The 24,278-nt window shown below is 33.6% G+C and overlaps 1 protein-coding gene across 3 annotated transcripts in view; it reads left to right on the top strand.

The window, feature by feature from the left end:
- The window catches only part of pkp3b (plakophilin 3b), a 54,079-nt gene that overhangs the window by 14,333 nt on the left and 15,468 nt on the right, over positions 1-24,278 (top strand). For all 3 annotated transcript variants that reach the window (XM_087261354.1, XM_087261353.1, XM_087261355.1), the window contains 8 exons: positions 2,476-3,113; positions 4,591-4,714; positions 14,991-15,195; positions 17,761-17,935; positions 18,492-18,609; positions 19,324-19,488; positions 21,172-21,351; positions 24,067-24,220. In XM_087261354.1, the coding sequence (XP_087117480.1) occupies positions 2,476-3,113; positions 4,591-4,714; positions 14,991-15,195; positions 17,761-17,935; positions 18,492-18,609; positions 19,324-19,488; positions 21,172-21,351; positions 24,067-24,220 (1,759 nt within the window). The remainder of the gene's footprint in view (positions 1-2,475; positions 3,114-4,590; positions 4,715-14,990; positions 15,196-17,760; positions 17,936-18,491; positions 18,610-19,323; positions 19,489-21,171; positions 21,352-24,066; positions 24,221-24,278) is intronic.

Here is a 24,278-nt window from a genome sequence, read left to right as displayed (position 1 = left end):
TTATCTTCCTTTACTAAGCCTTGAAGCTTTACAAGACAAATCCTTTACAGAAAACAATACATTGTTCATTTCAGTGTACAAGTTTTGTCTGGCTACAGAGCTTAAAAATAGCATTGTTTTATATCATTTTGCACTGATAGCACTCTTCAGAACAGCCTGGTTATTTGTTGGATTGATTGCAAAGTCCACAATCCCTTGACAATGACAGTCTGTGTGGCTGCGCCCTGCACACACAATGATGCGGTATTTTGCATTCTCCTGTGGGAGCCGTGTTTAGAAAGTGAAGTGCAGTTTTAGCGAGCTGCGGAATTGAGCTCAGAGCCCAAAGTGCATCTGAAACATTCCTAACCCGAGACCTCACATGGTGAAACGGAGGCCAAGTTACGCATTCTGTGTGATAACACTGAGCTCACAGTGGTCATCCTGATTTCACCAAGTGGTTGATGTCCTGACCAGGGGGATGTTTGAGCTCAAACCGGTGCACAGCGTTTTGCTACGGTTTCCGGGTTGATTGGGTTGTTTCCAGGAAACCATGTGTAATGGGGTTTGAGAAACCATTTGTTTTGTTTGGTGGGTCTATCAAAAATGTCAGCCCAATCAGCATCATTGTGTATGTAAAGCATGTGGTTTCAAAGACACAGCTTGAACAATGGGTACAAGTAAAGTCTTATTCTGGACGGCAAGAGCAGTGAGTGTAACGTTGTGTGTATTTTGCAGTAATATAAACATTTTTATAAATATACTTATTTCATCTGGCTTTGAAAATTCTTCAGAAAAGAATTATGACCTTCTCAGTTACCAACTCTTACGCCATCAGAAGAGGGTGATCACTTAAACAAAAACATTTTGCAAAGTGAACGCAGCACTGTATTTTGTATGATGTACATGTGACAGCAGTTGTCTCAGCCAATCAGCATTTGTGATGTCATCACATTTAAAACAGCTGTTATTTTTAAGTTTGCTTCTGTGGCTTTATTATAGTGATGGTAATAAAATACATTTAAAATGTATAGTTACTTTATCCTCCTGAGACCCAAATAATTTTTTTGTGCATCCTACATCCTTTGGGTTAAAAAAAATCTACAATTTAGAGTTTTTACATTTTGTTTTTATTTTTAATTTTACCGTATGTCCACTGTAGGGGACCACAGGACCATGTTAGTTCGAAACGACCACCTCTCAGACAACAAAACTGTACAGGATATGGCTGTGAAGGGATATTTTTCCAATATTAATGTAACAAAAACAAAGCAAAAGCCATTTCTTCCTTTTGTATTGAAATTCCTGAAACAGTTTAGTCTGAAAGAGAGCCGAACTCAAAACAACAACAACAACAACTACAAAAAGTTACATAAAGAAGTGATGTTAATCCAAAACAAACTCAACATAAAAGCGATTTAAAACTGATTGTTCATTCTCTAATTGTCTTTAATTCTCTTATTGTCTGATTGTCAGACTCTAATATAGAGTCTCCCTTAACTATCTTACAATAATCCTCTCTGCTTTACTTTACTTCTGCCTTCTACAACATGCAGTCAATAATTACATTAAGATGCTCCTGGTTTCTACTATAGTGGACATTTAAAAAAGGATGATATTTTGAACCACAAACAAGATAACAGCTTTGAAAGCTTAATATATTGTTCTTGACACTTTAATAAACAAATATATATGTTTAATAATAATAGTCAAAAACATTTAAAAAGCTAAATTTTATATACCTCTCACCTTCCCATAAAATGGGCTTTTTAATGTCGGCCATTTTGGATGCAGTGTAAGAAGTAGTTCCTAGCATGCCAGCCAATCAAAAGACATAAAACTAGAAAGCCCAGGATGTCTTCTGAACAGTACAAGAGGTTATAGTAAACCTAAAATATACTATAACCCTACTGAAAAAAACTGCTTAAATCAGCCTAGCATGGTTTTAGCTGGTTGACCAGCCTGGTTTTAGAGGGGGTTTTGGCCATTTCCCGACTGGTGTCCAGCCATTTCCAGCCTGGACTTAGCTGGTCAGGCTGGGAGTTGACCAGCTAAAACCAGCTTGACCAGCCTAGCAAGGCTGGGAGCCCAGCTAAAACCAGCTATGTCCAGTTTAAACAAGGCTGGTCAAGCTAGTTTTAGCTGGATTTAGCTGGTCGATTAAACGATTAGGTTAACTTATTCAATTTGTTTTGGGAAAACATGAAGGATTTGTTTGGAACCCAGCATTTCTTACACTCAAAAAACATATTGGCTGCTTCTTCAAACTACTTATTTATAATGAGCTGAATCAACACAATTCTTAGGGACAATTTAATTGTTTTATGTTTAATCAACTTAAATTTGTAAAAACGACTAAGTCAACAATTAAAATAAGTCGATTTATGTTGGGACAACATGAAGGAATTGCGTGGAACCCTGCGTTTTTACAGTGTACAGTCTATATCACTTGCTTTTTGTAAAATTGCTGTATTCATTTGATTTCTTTTTACCCAGGTGCCCCGACTGTCTCAGTATGCAGGGGATTTTTCCTCTCGCTCTGCAGTGGAAACAGGCACTCGGCACAGGATCAGCCTTGGTGTGCCCATGCCTGCAGTGGTGGGTCGACCATACACGTACCATGATGATGCACATCTGAGTAGCTCTTACAACCAGATGCAAACATCTGAATCGAGGACACTGAGTCGGACTGAGCAGGAGGTGGCAGCGATGGCCGGGCTCACATTGCAGCGCCAACCATCTCCTGTGGGGAACTGGATGCCTAATTATGGCCAAAGCCCTTCACCTAACACCGCACACAGGCAACGCACCCTCAGCGGGACGCTGGCACGGGAGGGTTTTAACACTGGATGGAGAGAGGCAGAGTTGGCTAATCAATATGCATTTAAAGGCCCTTCCCATCGGACCATCAGCCGTATAAACAATCGCCAGGTGCAGCAGCAACAGCATCAGAGGCTGAGCGGCAGTTCAATGCAGTGGCAGCAGATGTCCACTGGGGGCAACAGTCTGATGGGTGCGGGACACTACCAGGGAACCATCAAGAGAGCCGGGTCCGTGCATAGCATGAAAAGCGTGGGTCGTGGTGTGGACGTTTATGATGGATTGGCCGATGGAACTGCAGATGGTCTTGGCGGGTAATGTAATTGATTTATTTTTTTTTTATTGATCAAGTCACTTTGCAGTCAGTTCTAACATACAAAAAAAAAAAGAAAGATGTAAATGTACAAGACATGTGACTGAGGCTGTACCCAAAGTTACATAAGCTAAAAAGGTACATTTAATGTACCTCCATTAAAGCAGCAAATTAGTAACTAAAGTTTACGTATGAGCATGTTTGAGCTTTTTTTTACCTTGAGGTATCACCCCATCAACAAGGCTTGTTCATTTTCTTTTGAGTGTGTAATGTTCTTATATCTTGTTATTTTGACATTAAGAATTTAGGATTATTAAGAGACAAATAAAATACGCATATAATGCAGTGCATGATGACAACAGCAAATAGTTGGTAATATTTCTGTGATTGGAACAAGTTATCTAGAAAAACTTTAGCTTTTTGAACAAAAAGAGATAAATACATAAATTAATAAATTAATTAAAAATTAAAATAAATAAAGAGGAGAAAAATAATGTTGAAAAATACTATTACAGTTTATAATTTGTTTAAATATATTTAAAAATGTAATTTATTACTATCATGGCAATGCTGCATTTTCAGAAGTTAATATTTTAGACTTCAGAAAAAAAACATGAAAAGTAAAGCAATTCATAATCTGTTTTGTAATTTAATATATTCTGAGAACATATTTATTTCTGTGACAGATGCATTTGAAGCAGCCAGTTTACAGTGTCACTTAATTGTTCAGAAAAAATTCAGCAGGCGCACAATGTCATAAGATGTTAATAGTATGTTAAACTTATGTCGTGATGTTGTGTTGTCTTAGCCAGTGTATAAGAACAACATTATTTTCATGTCCAATAATGACATCAAATGACATTTGAAAAAAAAAAAAAACATCATAGTGGTAACGTCCACACAATATCAAGCTGTAACATCATTAGACATTTATATTTGGTTGTTTTTAGGTTGCATTAAAAAAAGTGACCAAAATCCAACGTCTGTCCATCGTTGGAAACTGACGTCGGTCTGATGTTGAGATCTGACGTCAACACTTTTCTTCATTTTCACTCAAAACGCAACTTCCCCTGATGTTGGGGTACAACATCAATCTGACATCATGTTGACGTCCTGTGCCTGCTGAGAATGATGATAGTCAAATTTTATATCGAGGAAACATTTTTTTCTCCTTTTCAGTTTTTAGAACAGTTTCAGTATTCTTTAAATAGAAAGGAACAGCCATTTAAAGCACCAGCATTTATTTAAAGTTGCTTGGTACGTTCCAATTCTCTTTAAAAACTATTGATTTTTTTTTTAAACAAGTCTTATTGTTGCTCAAAAAACGTTGATAAATAAATTAAATGAGGCTTCAAGTGAATATTTATACTTAAAATGTTGTGTTTTGTTTTTATATTTATGCATATTTATTTTAAGTGCATTGTATATTTATATTATGTGTTTGAATAGTTTTTCTTTTTTCTTTTGTAAATGAACAGAATCCATAACCTGGACATGACCACAGCAGTCAGTTACCTCTCTTCTACTGACGTCTCCATGCAGATGTTGGGAGCAGCTTACGTACAGCATCAGTGTTACCACAGCAATGAAGCCAAGACCATGGTAAAAAAAAAAAAAAAAACTAAAAAAAAAAAAATAAATAAATATATATATATATATATATATATATATATATATATATATATATATATATATATATATATATATATATATATATATATATATATATATATATACAGTAATATAGTATAGGGGATTAAATATATATTTTTAAATTGTCCTAAGGCAAGCATGGGTGTTGTTTTAGTTTTAGGACAACTTCAAAAAAGGTTTTAAAGCACTTCAATACTGCATACCCTCTAACAATTTTAACTTCATAGTATGGACATCACTTTAAAGACAATAGCCTGTGTTACTCATAATATTTTTTACTGTCCCTGGGCAAGAAGTTTAATATTGTGATACTATCTTTGAAATGGCCACAAATATGTATTTTTCGTTTAACATTTTTCTCATTTTTCAATCAAGAACAAAACAAAGTTAGATCTTTGGTTATAGGGTTTTTTTGAACTGTAGCTCGTGGTCCAGTCTGGGCAGACTGCATTTTGCTGGCTTTGTATAAGGAGACTTTTAGTCCTGGGTAGCAACTGAAATGAGTTTGGACAGGAATAAAGGGCGTAAACACAGGATGTGTTCTTCCTTTCAAAAACAGCCAGATGAAGTGCATCTGACAGGAACAGAATGCATGCCGGGGTCTAAATGACGTGATTTCAAGACTTTGAACTTTACGCTTCGTCTTAAAAACACGAAGCAAATAGAGTGAGAAGCTAAAGCAGCAGCAACCAAAGACAAATGATCAAATACAAATTGTGCAGCAGGAAGCCCAGTCAATTGCTTGTTTATCTGTTGATGGCCATGTAGACAAAATGACCAAAATTGCCCTTAAAGTCTATAAGAATAATTGTTCAGGGACAGAATGAATAATAAAACAATGCTTCACAATAAAAAATGATGTTTGGAAAAAATAAAAAAACATTAAAAAGTAGGATTAGAGTGTATTTTGTGAGTAAAATATACAGTGTAAGATACTTCTCACAGAGAAATATTTCTCAAGTGCTGCATTTATAAGTATAATAGTTTTAATAAATACTTTATTTTGTCTTTGCCATGATCACAGTACACAATATTTAAGCATCTATAACTTTTAACTCTTCTTTGCAAAAAACTGTGGATGTAGAACAGATTTTTCAGCAACTGTTACTGTTTTAGTTTAGGAAGATAATTATTGAGAAAATTCCTCTGCTGGTGTGGGAGAGAAGTACATTGACATAGCCTTGCAAAGCTTTTTACAGAAATCTCATTTTGCATGCTATCTTCATCAAATGTGAAATATAAACTCATAAAACATTTGGCTTTCAAGCATTATTTTTTCTAGATCATTACATTAATGTTTTCCTTTGTTTGTATATGGAAAAACAAATATTGAACATGATACAATTTTTTTCACATAACTTCATAATATCTAACTTTTGATAGCATGAAACTTCCCTGATAGACCGTAGTAAAGCTCAAAGTGTCCTCTTTCCAATGATACCTAATTTTATCAGCTTACTAGGGTCAAGAACTGTTACTGTTTAAAGTTAGGTAGGTGTAAATCCCTAACTAGTTGTTTTACAAAAAACTTCAGCTTAAGGTGCAGTTTAAATGTTTAACTAGGTTAATTAGCCAAGTCATTGGCTCTGTGGTTTGTTCTGTAGCCATCAAAACAAAACAAATAAACAAACAAAAAATATTATATAAATAATATTGACCTTGAGTGTGTTTCTGAAAACCATTGTTAGCCAATTAAGGTTGCAAGTTCCGTCGTTACAAGCATAGTTCTTTGATTTAGTGTTTCCCAAATCTGTCGTTCCAACGAACATTCGCAAACTGCTTCTCAAACTTGTACGCTTGTAACTACACCTCTAGAGCTGTAGTTAAGCATAGTTCCATCCTGGTTGTGTTCTATTGCCAGTTATCCCCCCTATGCCCTATTCATTTAGAACGTTCCAATATTTAACCTTGAATGATTAAAAAAAAAAATTAAAGTCATCACTCTTAGGTGTAATTTGATTTTAAAGTATTTTTGCAATTTAGTTTTAGCGATCTTCATATTGACAATTGCGTTCCCTTTGTAGTGTACTTTGAAAACATTTATGACATTTTGAATGCAGCCATGGCTCATGACAAAAGTTATAGGTAACCTATTATTTTAAAGCGGAATCTACATTACCAAAGCTGGTGAAAGAAAAATATATAGCATACAATAATGCTTTTAATTTATAGTAGGTTATTCATTAAGAAATGTATTTGTAGCCTACTGTATATGACATGGGCTTAGTGGTTAGAATAGTTCTGCAGTTGTTTGAATGTATCACATTTGTAAAAGTAGAAAAATAAATAAATAAAAAATACCCTAGTCAATAATAATAATAATAATAATAATAATAATAATTATTATTATTATTATTATTATTATTATTATTATTATTATTGTTTCTGTTGTTGTTGTTGTTGTTGTTATTATTTAATTATTTTCTGAATAAATAGCCTACTGTAGTTTACAACCATAAACAAGTTATATGACTTATATATAAGATTAATGTGTTAGCTAAGTGGTTTTATGTTTTAGCATAGAATATGGCATATTCTGAATAATATTTGTAAAAGAAACAAAGGCCCTGTATGTGCTGTTTACATATGTTTCAGTTAATATAGAAAAAGACGAGTGCATGTTTTTACCAAAACTAATATTGTATTTTTTTACGTATGTGTGCGAGTAAAACAATATAATTCTATACAAGAAAATGATGGTAATTTTCTCTTAAGGAGTTGTTACTCCACCCCATTTAGAGCGTCGTTAAGGAGGTTTTACGTTATAACTAACATGGTTTAAATGATGGATCTGTAACAGAGAAACTACGCTTTTGGGGAAACACTACAGAAGTCACTACATTGTTAATTTCTCAAATGATGCATCGTACTATGATAGTTCAGTCACTAGTTATGACGCTTAATGTTAATAATTTTTTTTTGACATGGCTTTTTGTCTGACTGCAATAAAAATATATAGATATTTTTTGAGAATACTATGGAAAAAATTTTGCTCCGTTAACATCAATTGGGAAATATTTGAAAAATAATTACATTTTGACAGTAACGCTAATAATATAGTATTCAGCTGTATCTCTGTATGATTGAGCATCGTCAAGCTCAAGGCTAAGTGTCCTGTTCTTCGCTATTGTTATGTGTTTTATTCAAGCCACATGGAGAGAATACCTTCACCCTGACCTTAATCTTTTTTCCTGGACCTCAGGGGGCAGAACATTCCGCCTGAGAGCACATCATGGCAAAACACAGTCAGATGTTTGAGCTGGTTGCCATGTTGGGCAGAAAAAGTTTTTTAAGTTAAGCTTTTTTAAGTCAGGTGAATTCCTAACTTTGTCTGATGCACAGAAACGGGATCCTTTAAAAGGAACTCGGGTCATTAAGATTTGTAGGGCCTCATATAAAACAAAAGATGTTGTTGAGTGCTGAAAAATGTAGTTAAAAACACAAAGATTTATTCTATTTAATAAAAGGTATATTCATTTCAACTATAGGTGCCATAATTATTTTAAGTGTACAGTGCCTAATGTTATTCTACTCTGAATATAAAATTCTAATATGACGCCACATTTAGTGGCTTTTCAATTGCTGCTTGTTAAAAATATTTATTTAATATCGAATGAGAAGCGCCTTGAAGGGGCGGGGCATGTCAGATACTAGAGAGCATTTGATTGGTCAAGATTTAATGTGAAACTGACTGAAGTATGAAGTGACATGAATAAAAGTGTTGATCAATTTAGACAGAGGTGACCATCTGCAAGCTTTGGATGTTTATATCAGGTTTATAACTTATAAATGCGAAATTTGTCAATGTTTTGGTGTGCACTAGCTTGTAGATATCCGGAAAACTAGCAATACTGATACTAACATCCAGTGGTGGAAAGAGTACTGAAAAATCATACTCAAGTAAAAGTACCACTACTTGCTTAAAAATGTAGTGCGAGTAGAGTAAAAGTATCAGTTGTAAATATTACTCAGAGCATGAGTAAAAAGTAGACCTTTCAAAGGTACACAAGAGAACTGAGTATTATGCTGTGTAAAGCTGATGCATTTACATGTAATTACATTTGTAAAACACTCCATACTTGATACATTCTTGTCAGCATCTGGGATAGAACCTGGGTCTCCGGTGTGAGAGGCGAATCACTTATCCACTGAGCTACTGGAAGTTGATATATGCTGACACACTATACATATACACACATGTACACTCCATACATTTACACACGATACACTTTATACATATACATGTTCCATACATGATACACTTCATACATGTGCACACATGATATACTCCATACATATGCACACATGATACATTCTATACATACACACACAATATACTTTATACATATACACACATTATACACTCCATATATGATACACTGTAGACACACATGATATATTCTATACATACACACATATGATACACCATACATATACACACGGTACACTTTAGACATATACATATTCCATACATTTACACACATGATACATATAGACTTCATACATATGCACACATAATACATTCTATACATACACACATGATACACTCCATATATGATACACTATAAACACACATAATACATTCTATACATACACACATATGATACACCATACATAAATACACATGATACACTCCATAAATATGCAGACATGATGCACTTTATACATAATACACTCTTGTCAGCGTCTGGGATAGAACCTGGGTCTCTGGTATGAGAGGTGAATCACTTACCCACTGAGCTACTGGAAGATGATGAATCTTGACACACTATGCATATACACACATGTACACACTATACATATACACTCCATACATTTACACACATGATACACTTTAGACATATACATATTCCATACGTTTACACACATGATACACTATACATATACACTTCATACATATGCACACATGATCCACTCCATACATATGCACACGATACTCTCCATACATATGCTCACATGATACATTCTATAAATACACAAACGATACACATTATACATAGACACACAATACATTCTATACATATGCACACATGATACATTCTATACATACACACTAGAGCTGCACAATTAATCGTTAAAAGATCGCAATCTCGATTTGACCACCTAGACGATCTTAATCCAGCATTTCTACGATTCTGCCAATCATATTTTCAAGTTCAGGAGTGAAGAAAAGGCGAGTGCACAAGTCTTTTCATTGTTTCACACACGTTGCTCAGTGACATTGACACAAATAAATGTTTACAGTGTCAGTATAACTACTCTAGCCTATATAATGTTGAATATAATCTGATAATGGCAATGTCTGATTTTACCAGTGAATGAATTTGTCTAATATGACAGATAGCAAGTATATATCTCAAACATAATAATTCAACATCGGAATTATTATTTGTAGAATAGAATTATTTACTGAAACCAGTAGACCTACACATAATATTATTATCGATGTAGTGCCATATGTTTTTTACCATAGGCTACCTTTATTTTACATGTACAGAATCGTAAGAGAATCGTGATCTTTATTTTAAGCAAAAAAAATGTGATTCTAATTTTAGCCAGAATTGTGCAGCTCTTATACACACATATGATACACCATACATATACACACATGATGTACTCCATAAATATGCAGACATGATACACTTTATACATAATACACTTTTGTCAGCCTCTGGGATAGAACGCGGGTCTTCGGTGTGAGAGGCGAATCACTTACAAACTGACATATACATATTCCATATGTTTACACACATGATACACCATACATATACAATTCATACATATGCACACTTGATACACTCCATACATATGCACACATGATACACTCCATATATGATACACTGTAGACACACATGATACATTCTATATATACACACATATGATACACCATACACATGGTGTGAGAGGCGAATCACTTACCCACTGAGCTACTGGAAGTTGATGAATCCTGACACACTATACATATACACACATGTACACACTATGCATATACACTCCATACATTTACACACATGATACACTTTTTACATATACATGATACACTTCATACATATAGACACGCAATACATTTTATACATATGCACACATAATACACCATGCATACACACACATGATATACTCCATACATATGCGCACATGATACACTCCATACATATACAAACATGATACACTTCATATATATAGATACACGATACATTCTATACATATGCACACATGAAATACTCTATACAAATGCAAACATGATACATTCTATACATACAATACACTTTATACATATACACACATGATACACTCCATATATGATACACTGTAGACACACATGATACATTCCATACATATACAAACATAATACACTTTAGACATATACATGTTCCATACACTTTAGACATATACATATTCCATACATTTACACCATACATAAACACTTCATACATATGCACACATGATACACTCCATACATGTACGATACATTTTATGCATATACACACATGATACACTCCATGTATGATACACTGTAGACACACATGATCCGTTCTGTACATACACAGATATGATACACCATACATATACACACGATACACTTTATACATGATACACTTTTGTCAGCGTCTGGGATAGAACCCGGGTCTCCGGTGTGAGAGGCGAATTACTTACCAACTGAGCTACTGGAAGTTGATGAATGCTGACACACTATACATATACACATGTACACTCCATACATTTACACACATGATACACTTTAGACATATACATATTCCATGTTTACACACATGGTACACCATACATATACACTTCATACATATGCACACTTGATACACTCCATACATATGCTGACATGAAACACTCCATACATATGCACACATGAGACACTCCATATATGATACACTGTAGACACACATGATACATTCTATATATACACACATATGATACACCATACATATACACACATGATATACTCCATAAATATGCTGACATGATACACTCCATACATATACATACATACTCTATATATATACACACACATGTACACTCCATACATTTACACACGAAACACTTTATTCATATACATATTCCATATGTTTACACACATGATACACCATACATATACACACATGATAGACTCCATAAATATGCAGACATGATACACTCCATACATATACACACATGATACAATTTATACATACACTATACATATACATTCCATACATTTACACACGATACACTTCATACATATAGACACGCAATACATTTTATACATATGCACACATGATACACCATGCATACACACACGACATACTCCATACATATGCGCACATAATACACTCCATACATATACAAACATGATACACTTCATACATATAGATACACGATACATTCTATACATATGCACACATGATACACCATACATAAACACACACGAGATACTCTATACATACACACATGATACACTTTATACATATACACACATGATACACATGATACATTCTATACATAAACACACATGATACACTTTAGACATATACATTTTCCATACACTTTAGACATATACATATTGCATACATTTACACCATACAATAACACTTCAATAACACTTCATACATATGCACACATGATACATTACATACATGTACGATACACTTTATACATATACACACATGATACACATGATACATTCTATACATAAACACACATGATACACTTTAGACATATACATTTTCCATACACTTTAGACATATACATATTGCATACATTTACACCATACAATAACACTTCAATAACACTTCATACATATGCACACATGATACATTACATACATGTACGATACACTTTATACATATACACACTCTATATATGATACACTGTAGACACATATGATACGTTCTGAACATACACACATATGATACACCATACACATACACACGATACACTTTATACATGATACACTTTTGTTAGCGTCAGGGATAGAACCCGGGTCTCCGGTGTGAGAGGCGAATCACTTACAAACTGAGCTACTGGAAGTCGATGAATGCTGACACACTATACACATACACACATGTACACTCCATACATTTACACACGATACACTTTAGACATATACATATTCCATGTTTACACACATGGTACACCATACATATACACTTCATACATATGCACACTTGATACACTCCATACATATGCTGACATGAAACACTCCATACATATGCACACATGATACACTCCATATATGATACACTGTAGACACACATGATACATTCTATATATACACACATATGATACACCATACATATACACACATGATACACTCCATACATTTACACACATGATACACTTCATACATATAGACACGCAATACATTTCATACATATGCACACATACGATATACTCCATACATATGCGCACATGATACACTCCATACATATACAAACATAATACACTTTAGACATATACATGTTCCATACACTTTAGACATATACATATTCCATACATTTACACCATACATAAACACTTCATACATATGCACACATGATACACTCCATACATGTACGATACATTTTATGCATATACACACATGATACATACCATGTATGATACACTGTAGACACACATGATACGTTCTGTACATACACACATATGATACACCATACATATACACACGATACACTTTTTACATGATACACTTTTGTCAGCGTCTGGGATAGAACCCGGGTCTCCGGTGTGAGAGGCGAATTACTTACCAACTGAGCTACTGGAAGTTGATGAATGCTGACACAATATACATATACACATGTACACTCCATACATTTACACACATGATACACTTTAGACATATACATATTCCATGTTTACACACATGGTACACCATACATATACACTTCATACATATGCACACTTGATACACTTGATACACAGATTGTTATGTTGCTTAATTTTAAGCCCTGTCAGTGATCCACACATCATCCACATTTCTGTCATATTTAATTTCCTACCTTATTAGAGAAGCAGCACCAGGTTAATCTCCCCTTTCACAAGTCTTTCATGCAAAGAAATCTCCTCAGGTCTTTGGATAATTCTGCATTCAGACGTTCAGACGTCTTTATATAAGTTCAGTATTGTTGTTGCAGATGAAATCTTACACAGAAAATGCGATTTAAATATTTTCCAGTTGGTTAGAGATTAATTAACAGTCATACAAACATCTTTACCGAAGCCTCTCTACTTAACGGTTGGTCTCGCTCGTCCTTCATGTTTGTAGTTTTTATATACCTCTGTGTGTAGTTCTAATCAAATATATGTCTAACACACAATGTACTGCTGGCAATATCAGCGGTTAGAGTATGGACGCTTATACACTTAAAGTTTTTCCTGGAAATAGTAAACCATCCGGGAACCTTTGACATACTCTTTTTCAACATACTACAATTTGGGACATACTAAATCTATTTTTGAATGCTATTTAGGACGAATAGTATGCGAATTGTGATGCAGCAAATAAATTGTTTAACATTTTATAATGAACTTATTACAGTAAAAACAAAAACAATTTCATTGATTATAGAATGGAGTTACACTAGTTTTTGCCTTGATTTGCTCGCTAATGTCTTCTGCATAGACCTCTTGCCATCGAGTGACAGTATTTACATTTTTGAAAATCCGATTCACTTACAAGATTTATATATATATATATATATATATATATATATATATATATATATATATATATATATATATATATATATATATATATATATATATATATATATATATATATATATATATATATATATATATATATATATATATATATATATATATATATATATATAAATAGTTTGCTTTTTGGTAGCTCAGCAAAAAAACAAACCACACACAGGAATCTCTGGACTAGGCCAAAGGAGAATGACTGAATGAAAAAGTCTTGCATTGGAAGGTAATTGGTTCATGTAAACCAGATTCTTTCAATGTAAACATGCTCATTAGTATAAGCAGTCATTCATTCATTTTCTTTTTGGCTTAGTCCCTTTATTCATCGGGGGTCACAACAGCAGAATGAACCGCCAACTTATCCAGCATATGTTTTATGCAGCAAATGCCCTTCCAGGCGCAACCCAACACTGGAAAGCACTCACACACTGCGCCACATTGACGCCTAAGTATAAGCAATGAAGAAATAATTTTAAAAAGTATTTCTTCCAGAAACAAACTAAATTTATAACCTCTTGCACAGGTGCGGAGTTTAAAGGGCATCTCAGCCCTGGTGCAGCTGTTCAGCAGTGAGAACCAGGAGGTGCAGCGCTACGCTACAGGTGCTACACGCAACCTCATCTATGAGAATATGGACAACAAAACAGCCCTTATTGAAGCCGGCGGCATTAGCAAACTCATTGGTGCTTTAAGAGAACCAGATGATGAACTACGCAAAAATATCACAGGTACGTCTGACTGACTGGTTGATTTTTCTTCAGAGGAGTGGAAATAATTTGGACTATGAACTTGAATTTGGAAATACAGAGTGGCACTTGTATCTTAGCCAGAAGTCAAGCGTATTTATTAGTAGATCAGTATTGATTCAGTACAAAAGTCCACCTACAACTGCTTGGATTGAGGACTGTTGGTGCAAACAGGTGGAGAGTTAAGTAGAGCAGTGAGTGCATTCAGAGTCAGAGCGAGAGCAGAGAAGAAAGGGAAAAGTAGTCTGGCCGTTAGCTGGATTCACTCCAAGTCTCAGATGCAGTGGGAAGGAGACTCCCAGAAGCCTTTGTGCTTTGTGAGCTCTGCTATCACCCCCACCCGCTCATGCTCTCACTCACTTAGTAAACAATCCTTGACATTCTTTCCTGCTGGACTCTGGGTTGCCAGGTCTCTCAGTGACGTTTTATGATCTGTCATGAGTTTACAGCTTTGCAATACACTTTGTGTCACTCTGTGTACTGAACTTCAGCATACTAAAGAGCACTAAGAAGACTAAAAGTTGGGATTTATCCTTTTTATTTATAACTTTTTTTACTGTTTGTGTTATTTATATTATATACAGTGTCAATTACATTTGAAATTTTACATTTGAATACTTTGACTAAGCAGTTTTGTGTTAGTACAATCATCCCTGCATGTCACTTAATCTATTTTTAATGAACATGAACTAAAAATATTTACTTTTTTTAAAGGCATCATATAATAAAAATCTGAATATAGCTAGGTATAGCTAGCTGAATAGTTATAAAAGTACATAGAAGTGACATACCATAATGCTCAAACACCATTTTTTCTTCGTTCTTAAGCACAAACTGTGAATCTAAAATCCTGGTAGCCTATTGGAAAAAAAAACACTGACTCTGATGACGATGATCTACACAGAGTGACAATTATAAATGTCCTAGGCTGTGTTTGGTTGGCTACAACGTTTCCTAGTGAGGTTACAACAATGATACTTTCTCCCCCTTATTTTTAAGTTTATCTATGCTTGTATTATATCTACTATGTATGTGGGACTCTTATTTTGAAAACAGGACAGACTATAAGGAAGCAGGCTGTCATTCATGACCATCTAGTCTCATTCGTTCACAGCAAAATGTGGGATATACAGATCATAAATTTACTCAATCCCTCCCCGAAGAGGCATACTTTTGTTAGTTTATTGTGTATAGTGCGAAATTTGCAGCGTATGTTTGTAATGAAGCAACAAACACTGCAAGTAACTGCTGAATCTATGCGTTTAATGCAAGTTTATATTCATATTGCTCAGTTTACTGTGACTTTTCTGGAGACAGGGTGCTAATAAACTTCAAAGACCCATCTATTTATGCAGAGGCTGATATTGATTCATGACTTTGTTTTTGTATATGTAAAAACTGCAAAATAAAACTGAAAGTACATCTCTGTCAGCTCATTTTGTCAAGTATAAATATAAATTAGCCTTTATTTCATCCACAACACAACTCAGGAGTTGAAAATGGACCTGTAAAGCCATTTCTGGAAAATGTATGCACTTACTTAAGCCACACACCATCTATTTAATTTAATATATTGCTTTAATGCATTGTATTGCACCTTTAACTAGTATGATTATTTAGGTCATAAGACCAACAGAGTTATTTAAGCAATATTATCCTGTAGGGGCATTTCTGCTAAAACAAGCTTTTTATTTTACATAGCTAAACTACTGTAACTTAGCTTGGGTTCATTTAGTTTTCTTCAGTGTAAATGGAAGAAATTCACACAAATATTTTTTATCAAAGCGATAATTATGGAAAAATCAAGTTTTTGTGATGCAACACATACAGTTGAATTATCTGAATTATTATACCCCCTTTGAATTTTTTCCCAATATATTTAATAAATATTTCCCAAACAATGTTTAACAGAGCAAGGAAATGTTCACAGTATGTTTAACAATATTTTATCTTCCGTAGAAAGTCTTATTTGTTTTATTTCTGCTAGAATAAAAGCACTTTTAACGTTTATAAGAAATATATATATATATATATATATATATATATATATATATATATATATATATATATATATATATATATATATATATATATATATATATATTTTATTTTTTTAATAGTTCTTTCTTCTCTGTCTTTAAATATTACAACTTCTTAAATATAAAAAACATAAAAAATGACTTCATTTGTCTTCTGGGAAGTGATCGAATCATTGCATCATTGTTTGCATTGCTGTGTGAGCGACAGGTTGTCCTGCCCTTGTGCAGCTAAACACAAGAATTAAATAATTCAAATAATAATATAAAAATAATTGTAATTTTATTATATAAATTTTTAAATATAATTAATATAATAATTTATTTTAAGTAATAGTATAATAATAATAATAAAAATGGGTGCACATAAATCATTTATATAAAGAAATGGAACTTTCAAAATAAAAATTATCAGTTTGGATTTTTATGGTGACTTCAAAAACCATCCATCAGGATTTACAAATGTAAATGGTATTCATAAGCAAAAAGCTAAACTTATTCCCTTCTGTAGGTATTTTGTGGAACCTATCATCTAAAGATAGTCTGAAGGAGAGGTTGGCCAGAGAGAGTTTGGCTGAGCTGACAGAGAGAGTGCTGGTGCCTCTGTCTGGAGGAGGAGATGCTGGAGTCATTCAACAGAGCGCGTCTGAGGCTGATATATTCTTCAACACCACAGGCTGCCTCAGGTACTGCTCTCACATGCCTTCAGTTTCAGATTCCTGCATGCATACCTATGCAAATGCATGCACAGCACGGTCAAAAATTAACAAAAACATGGAGCAAATATGTCAAACATTGTAGTAAGGCATTTAAATTGTGCAAACATTTTAACAAAAAACAATCATACATTAAATTACAAGTTGTATATTTCATGATGTATAAGAGCTAGGAATAATGTTGTGCATTATGTCACAAAAGGATCCAAAAGTAATGCTCATTAAAAAAAAATGAAAAGAGTTTTGGGACGACAGTCTGGCTTACAGTTGCCAGGTTGGCATTGCAAATAAAAATAATAATTAATGCAAATAAAAAGAAAAAGTTTTAAACAGATACACCATATATAAACACATGTCATTGTGTACTATTATAAATGTGTTTATGGCTTGTAGTCTCTGTTTTTGCCAATTATACTAGATAAAGTGTACGTTACAGATTGGATTTTTCAATAGAAGGATTTACCTGCAATAAATTTTTAAACATTTCTGCTTGAAAACATCTTGTTACCAACCCCTATATTGGAAGGAACCTGAGCTCGGTGAATGAAAGGACCAGGCAGCAGATGCGGGAAACTCGAGGGCTAGTGGACTCTCTGGTGGGATACATTCAAAACTCCCTGCAGGAGGGCAAAGGAGAGAACAAGGTCAGACCTGGGAAGCAACATCCAGATCTAGTGTTTGCTAATATACTAGCCTTGAGCCTGTGCACAAAATGTTTCTTTGCCTAGAGTTACAACCTTAGAGTGCAGTTAGAATTATATTGTTGTATAATAAATATTTGTTAAAAGTATAGTTCGCCTAAATATATATGTCAATTTTGTCATTGTTTTCTCACTCTTTACTTGTTCCAAATATTTCAATACAATAGAGTTTTTTCTTCTTCTGTTGAACACAAAAAAAAGGTATTTTGTAGATTGTTAGATGATATTTCTTACTATTGATGTCAATTAAATTTTAAATATCTTATTTTGTGTTCAAAGGGATAGTTTACTTTAAAATGAAAATGTCCCCAAACTTTACTGAATTTCTTTCTTCTGTTGAAAACAATAGTTATTCTGAAAATGTAGGAAAGAAGAAACCATTGTCATACATAGTAGAAACTAAAAATATTATGGACGTCAATGGCTGTTTTTTCCCCCCAACATTCTTCAGAATATCTTTCTTTGTGCTCAACAGAAAGAAATTCTTACATGTTTAAAATAAATAGTAAGTGTAAATGTACTCTTTAACGTACAGTACGTGTAAATGTAGGTGAGTAAATGTCATTTTTTGGGTGAACTGTCCTTTTAAGGATGTCATCTGTTGTAATCATTTCTAAAAGCTCCTGAAATCCTCCTTTTGTAACTGTGGGCCTGTAGGGTGTAGAAAACTGTGTGTGTGTGCTGCGTAACCTGTCGTACCAGCTGTACTCTGAGATCCCGTCTTCAGTTCAGATGCGTCTAGAAGGACCCACTCGAGCACAGGACACACGGCACAGCGACGCCATCGGCTGCTTCACACCACAGAGCAAGAAAGCAAAAGATGTAAGTCACCAGTCTTTCATCACATCAACCCTCCATTCACTAATTATGCATTTCATTTTTGACCACATGGTGTTTTTAATGTAATATTTGACAAAATCGGGCATCATGGTGGCGCAGTGTGTAGCACGATCGCCTCACAGCAAGAAGGTTGCTGGTTTGAGCCTCGGCTGGGTCAGTTGGCTTTTCTGTGTGGAGTTTGCATGTTTTCCCTGTGTTCGTGTGGGTTCCCTCCGGCCAAAAAGAAAATAAATTTATGAATTTGACAAATCATGTGCTATAATAATACATATATTTGATGTTTTTTTTTGTACACAACCGTTCAAAAATTTGAGTTCAATGAGATTTGTCTTATGTTCACCAAATACCAATGAACATATTTGTAGCATTTAATATAAAAATACAATAACAACTGCAACATTTTGCTATATAATTAATTTTTATTGTGTGTTTTTTATTCAGGTTATTCTTGTGATGGAAAACTAAATTTTATTAAAACTCTAGAATACAGGACACAGTACGTTAATGCACTTACTGACATGAACAAAATGCTTGTACAGCATTTATTAATCATAGTTCAACATTTTCTAATGCACTATTAAAAGCTGTGTGTGTTAACATTAGCTAATGTTAAAATGTTATGACTTCTCGATGTTAATCTAGGGACATTTATTTTGTGACCATTCTGTGTAATGCGGGAGGAAAAGATCCACGCATCAACAAAAAATACTGTCCAAAAAATAATCATTTAGTACACAAATCCAAAATAAACAGAAAATAACAAAAATAAAGAATAATAATATAGATAACAACAAATAACAGCAAAAGGTAAACTAAATACAATTTCTAACAACAAAAATAATCCAAAAATAATACACCTCGCAGGATAATAGACCTTAAATAATAGACCTCGCTAAAGAAAACAAAATCAATAAAAATCAATCTAACTCAGTTTAACCCTTTTACCTAACTGAAAACAAAATAATCGAAAGCCTTATCCTAAACCTAAAGTCTTCAGTGTTTGCATGTCCTAACTTACATACTCTAATCTAACCAAACAGAAAAATACAAAGACAGCGCTCACTCCTAAACCTGATGTGTCTATACTCACCTATTCACTAGGTGTTCAGCATAGTTCAACATTTACTAATGCATTATTAAAAGTTGTGTGTGTTAACAATAGTTAATGCTCCATAAATTAACATGAACTAAAAGTGTACAACTAAATTTTCATTAAAAAACATCAATTAATGCATCAATAAATGTTCTGTTCATTGTTTGTTCATGTTAATAAGTACAAAAACTTTAAATAATAACTGTATCTCATGTATTGTAAAGTAATCCGAATCAGAATTCTTTAATAAATAGAAAGTATATCATTTTTATATACTTTTTATTGCATAATTATTATTTATGTTTATTAATCTCACCTTGCTGAATAAAAAGAATATATATATATATATATATATATATATATATATATATATATATATATATATATATATATATATATATATATATATATATATATATATAATTTATTTATTTTTTTAATGGAAAACAAATCTTAATGACCCAAATAAAATATTTATTTAGTTACGTACTGTGACCAGTGCTCTGACAGAGATATAACAGTTCCTCCAACGGCTCTCAGTGTTTTAATGAGTTCATCATGTGTTCCATCAGAGGAATCAAGATCTGACCACCTTCACTGAAGTGGCTCGGGTCCCTAAAGGAGCCGAGTGGCTGTGGCATCCTCAGATTGTCAGTCTTTACAACCAAATCCTGCAAAGCTGCGAGGCAAACACAGCCACACGTGAGGCAGCGGCAGGAGCTCTGCAGAACATCACAGCGGGAGACAGTCGGGTGAGACTCCACTTACTTACAGTAGTCATGTTTACTTTAATATGTTTAATCTTATCTAACATTGCTTTCTCAACTGTAGCTGCACTGGTGACTTTTATTACCTTTGTTTTGTATACATGAACTCAAGCCTTTTTTTTAACTCCAGACATGATGAGTTTTACTTAAACGAGATGCCATGTGAGACACATTTACTAAAAGAAGACATTTCCCCAAAATGTCAATATTGCAGCATAAATCAAACTGTTAAATATATACTTTTCTAATGCCCTATTTATAATGTTATTAGACAGTGATTTTTTTTTATTTGGAGAGACTTTAAATGAAATTATTTTAAATTTGAGTCCTTCAAAAATGCTTCATGGCTAAATCAGAAAACGTTGGGAAAGTATGTGAAACAAATATTTGGAATGTGTGTTTATTTTGGGAAAAAGATCTATACAAATCATGAGAAACACATTAAATAAAGTTTGTTGTATTGTGTGCACTGAAATACAAGTCAAAGTAAATTTGGAAATCACTTCATTCTTTTTTATTTGCATCCCAAATATTTCTGATTTGGTGTTGTAAAATTTTCATCCAACCTTAAACTGTTTTGGATTATTATGTTATGAATTATGTATGGCTGCTAATGTCTATTTATTGTTATAATTTGTTTCAGGAAAAATTGAAAAGCAGATATGGCCATAAAACTCATAACTTTCTCTCTGCTTTGTATACATACTTTGTATGGATGATTCTAATTGCAGATATATTTTGCATTTCAAAAAGATATTAAAGTTTATTTAAAATGATTTCCAGTTTCTTATCAATTTTTGGGGTAATTTTAATAAATTCAGTTTACCAAACACGTTACTTCAGTTTAAACTTAAATGTAGTATTGAATATTAACACTCTTAAAACAATTGCCAACACTGTTACAGTTACTAATTTAAAAAGAAAATACTCCACTTGCTGGCATAAATGCAGAGAGCACAGTTTTGATGTTTTGCTAAATAACTCTTGGTGTAAGAACTTTTCAGGTCAGTGAGATTACACATACCTTTGTTTGCTTCAGATCTTATCAGTGAGGGAAAGTGATGTCAGTTTCTGTATTTTAAACATGTAATTCCAGAGGTAACATGACTGATGAAAGATTTGTGAACTCATTTTTATAAAATTTAAGTTATTGTTATTCAAGTTAATGATATAGAAATATAGGAAGATGACTGTTTATGGTTTTATCAATATAATAAATGAAATATTGTTAAAAGAAATTGAGAGTGAAAATAAATGAACAACAAATCAAAACATTTAAATATATTGATAGATAAAAATACACTTAATTAGTGGGGCAACAAAAATCATGCTTTTTGATCATGACCCGTTTTGCTTGTGGTCCATTACAATGACTTATATGGTTATAAATAAGTCATTGAAATTTAAAATATTTCAAAACAACCATTTAAACACCAAATGTTACCCTGGACACCAAATCCAGTCATAAGTGTTAATATATTTTGTATTTATACATAATCTGAAAGCAGAATAAATAAGCTTTTGGTTGGACAGGATAATATTAGGCTGAGATACTATTTGATACTATTGAACCATTTGAAAATCTGCCATTTGAGGTTTCAAAAAAAGTCTAAATAAAGAGAAAATTGCATTTAAAATAATCTTAGTTCAGCTCTTAGCATATTATTAGTCTAAAAATCAAAGGGGTCACTCATCATGAGTACTTAATGGACACATGCATGCAGCAGGCATTATTATTATTATTATTATTATTATTATTATTATTATTGTTATTATTATTATTATTATTATTATTATTATTATTATAGTAAGACTGCAAGTGTACATGAAATGTGTCATTTGGGACTGGATCAGTGGATCAAAGCTGACACTCAGCTTTAGTATTGCTTTACATAGCAAGAATCGTGTTTTTTTTTTTTTCACAGTCAAATAAAACAACAATGCTACGAAAGACACAAATGTTGGTAAAAACAATAGATGACCATGTTTGATGTGTACTAAAAAATACCTACAATTCTAGTTTAAATGAGTACAAGATATTTATTTTTTCATAGATATTTATTTTTACAAGTATTAGGAAAGCACACTGTGCATGTGTAACCAGGGATGTGTGACTGACAACAGGGGTAAGGATCAAAATGCAGGGTTTTATTGACAGGATGGTCAGGCAAGCAATGATCAACACAGGAGCAAACAGATGTATGAGGGCAAAGCAGAGTCGTAGTTGAAATAGCAGGCAAATGGTCAGAAGGCAGGCAGCATATAGTAATGATCAAACAAAACAAAGCAAATGTTCAAAACACGGAAGGCAAGGCAAGGCAAGGAAACCACGTTTTAACGTCACTGAACAGATAACAAGACTCCGCAACAGTGTTTGTGTTTGAGCAGTACTTATAGTCCATGAATCAGTCCTAGAGCAGCTTCAGCTGTGAAAGTCTAATCAGAGGAGACTTGGAGCAGGTGTGTGCTGAATGACTGAATATGTTGTCCATTTACCAGCAGATTTGTAGTCCTTTGTGAGTGTGAATGTTTTCCAGCGATCTTTGGTGGTTAGATCGCTGGTGATCGCGACAGCTTGTTTGATTCTGTAAATTCCTCCCTATTTTCCTTTGCTTCTTTGTGTTTTATCTGGCTGGCTGTGTGGTTAATTGTTATCAGGCTGTCTTGTTTTCCTTACTATTTTCCTGTGTTCTCTGTCAGTGGGCCTCTGTACTGAGCCGTGTGGCTCTGGAGCAGGAGCGGATGTTGCCGGTGATTCTTGACCTGTTGCGAAGCCCCACGGACGCCGAGCTGCGATCTCTAACCGGCCTTCTGAGAAACCTCTCCCGACACTGCAAAAACAAAGCCGATATGGGTGAGTCAACCCCTTTCTGCCCCCAGCTCTCTGTCTTTAATTACATTTTAATGTGTCA

Source organism: Danio rerio, chromosome 7 (assembly GCF_052040795.2).
Source record: "Danio rerio strain M-AB ecotype USA chromosome 7, GRCz13ab, whole genome shotgun sequence".
NCBI classification, from domain to species: Eukaryota; Metazoa; Chordata; class Actinopteri; order Cypriniformes; family Danionidae; genus Danio; species Danio rerio.
The sequence above is the reverse complement of the archived record's forward strand: the minus strand, read 5'-3'. Positions and strand labels throughout refer to the sequence as shown.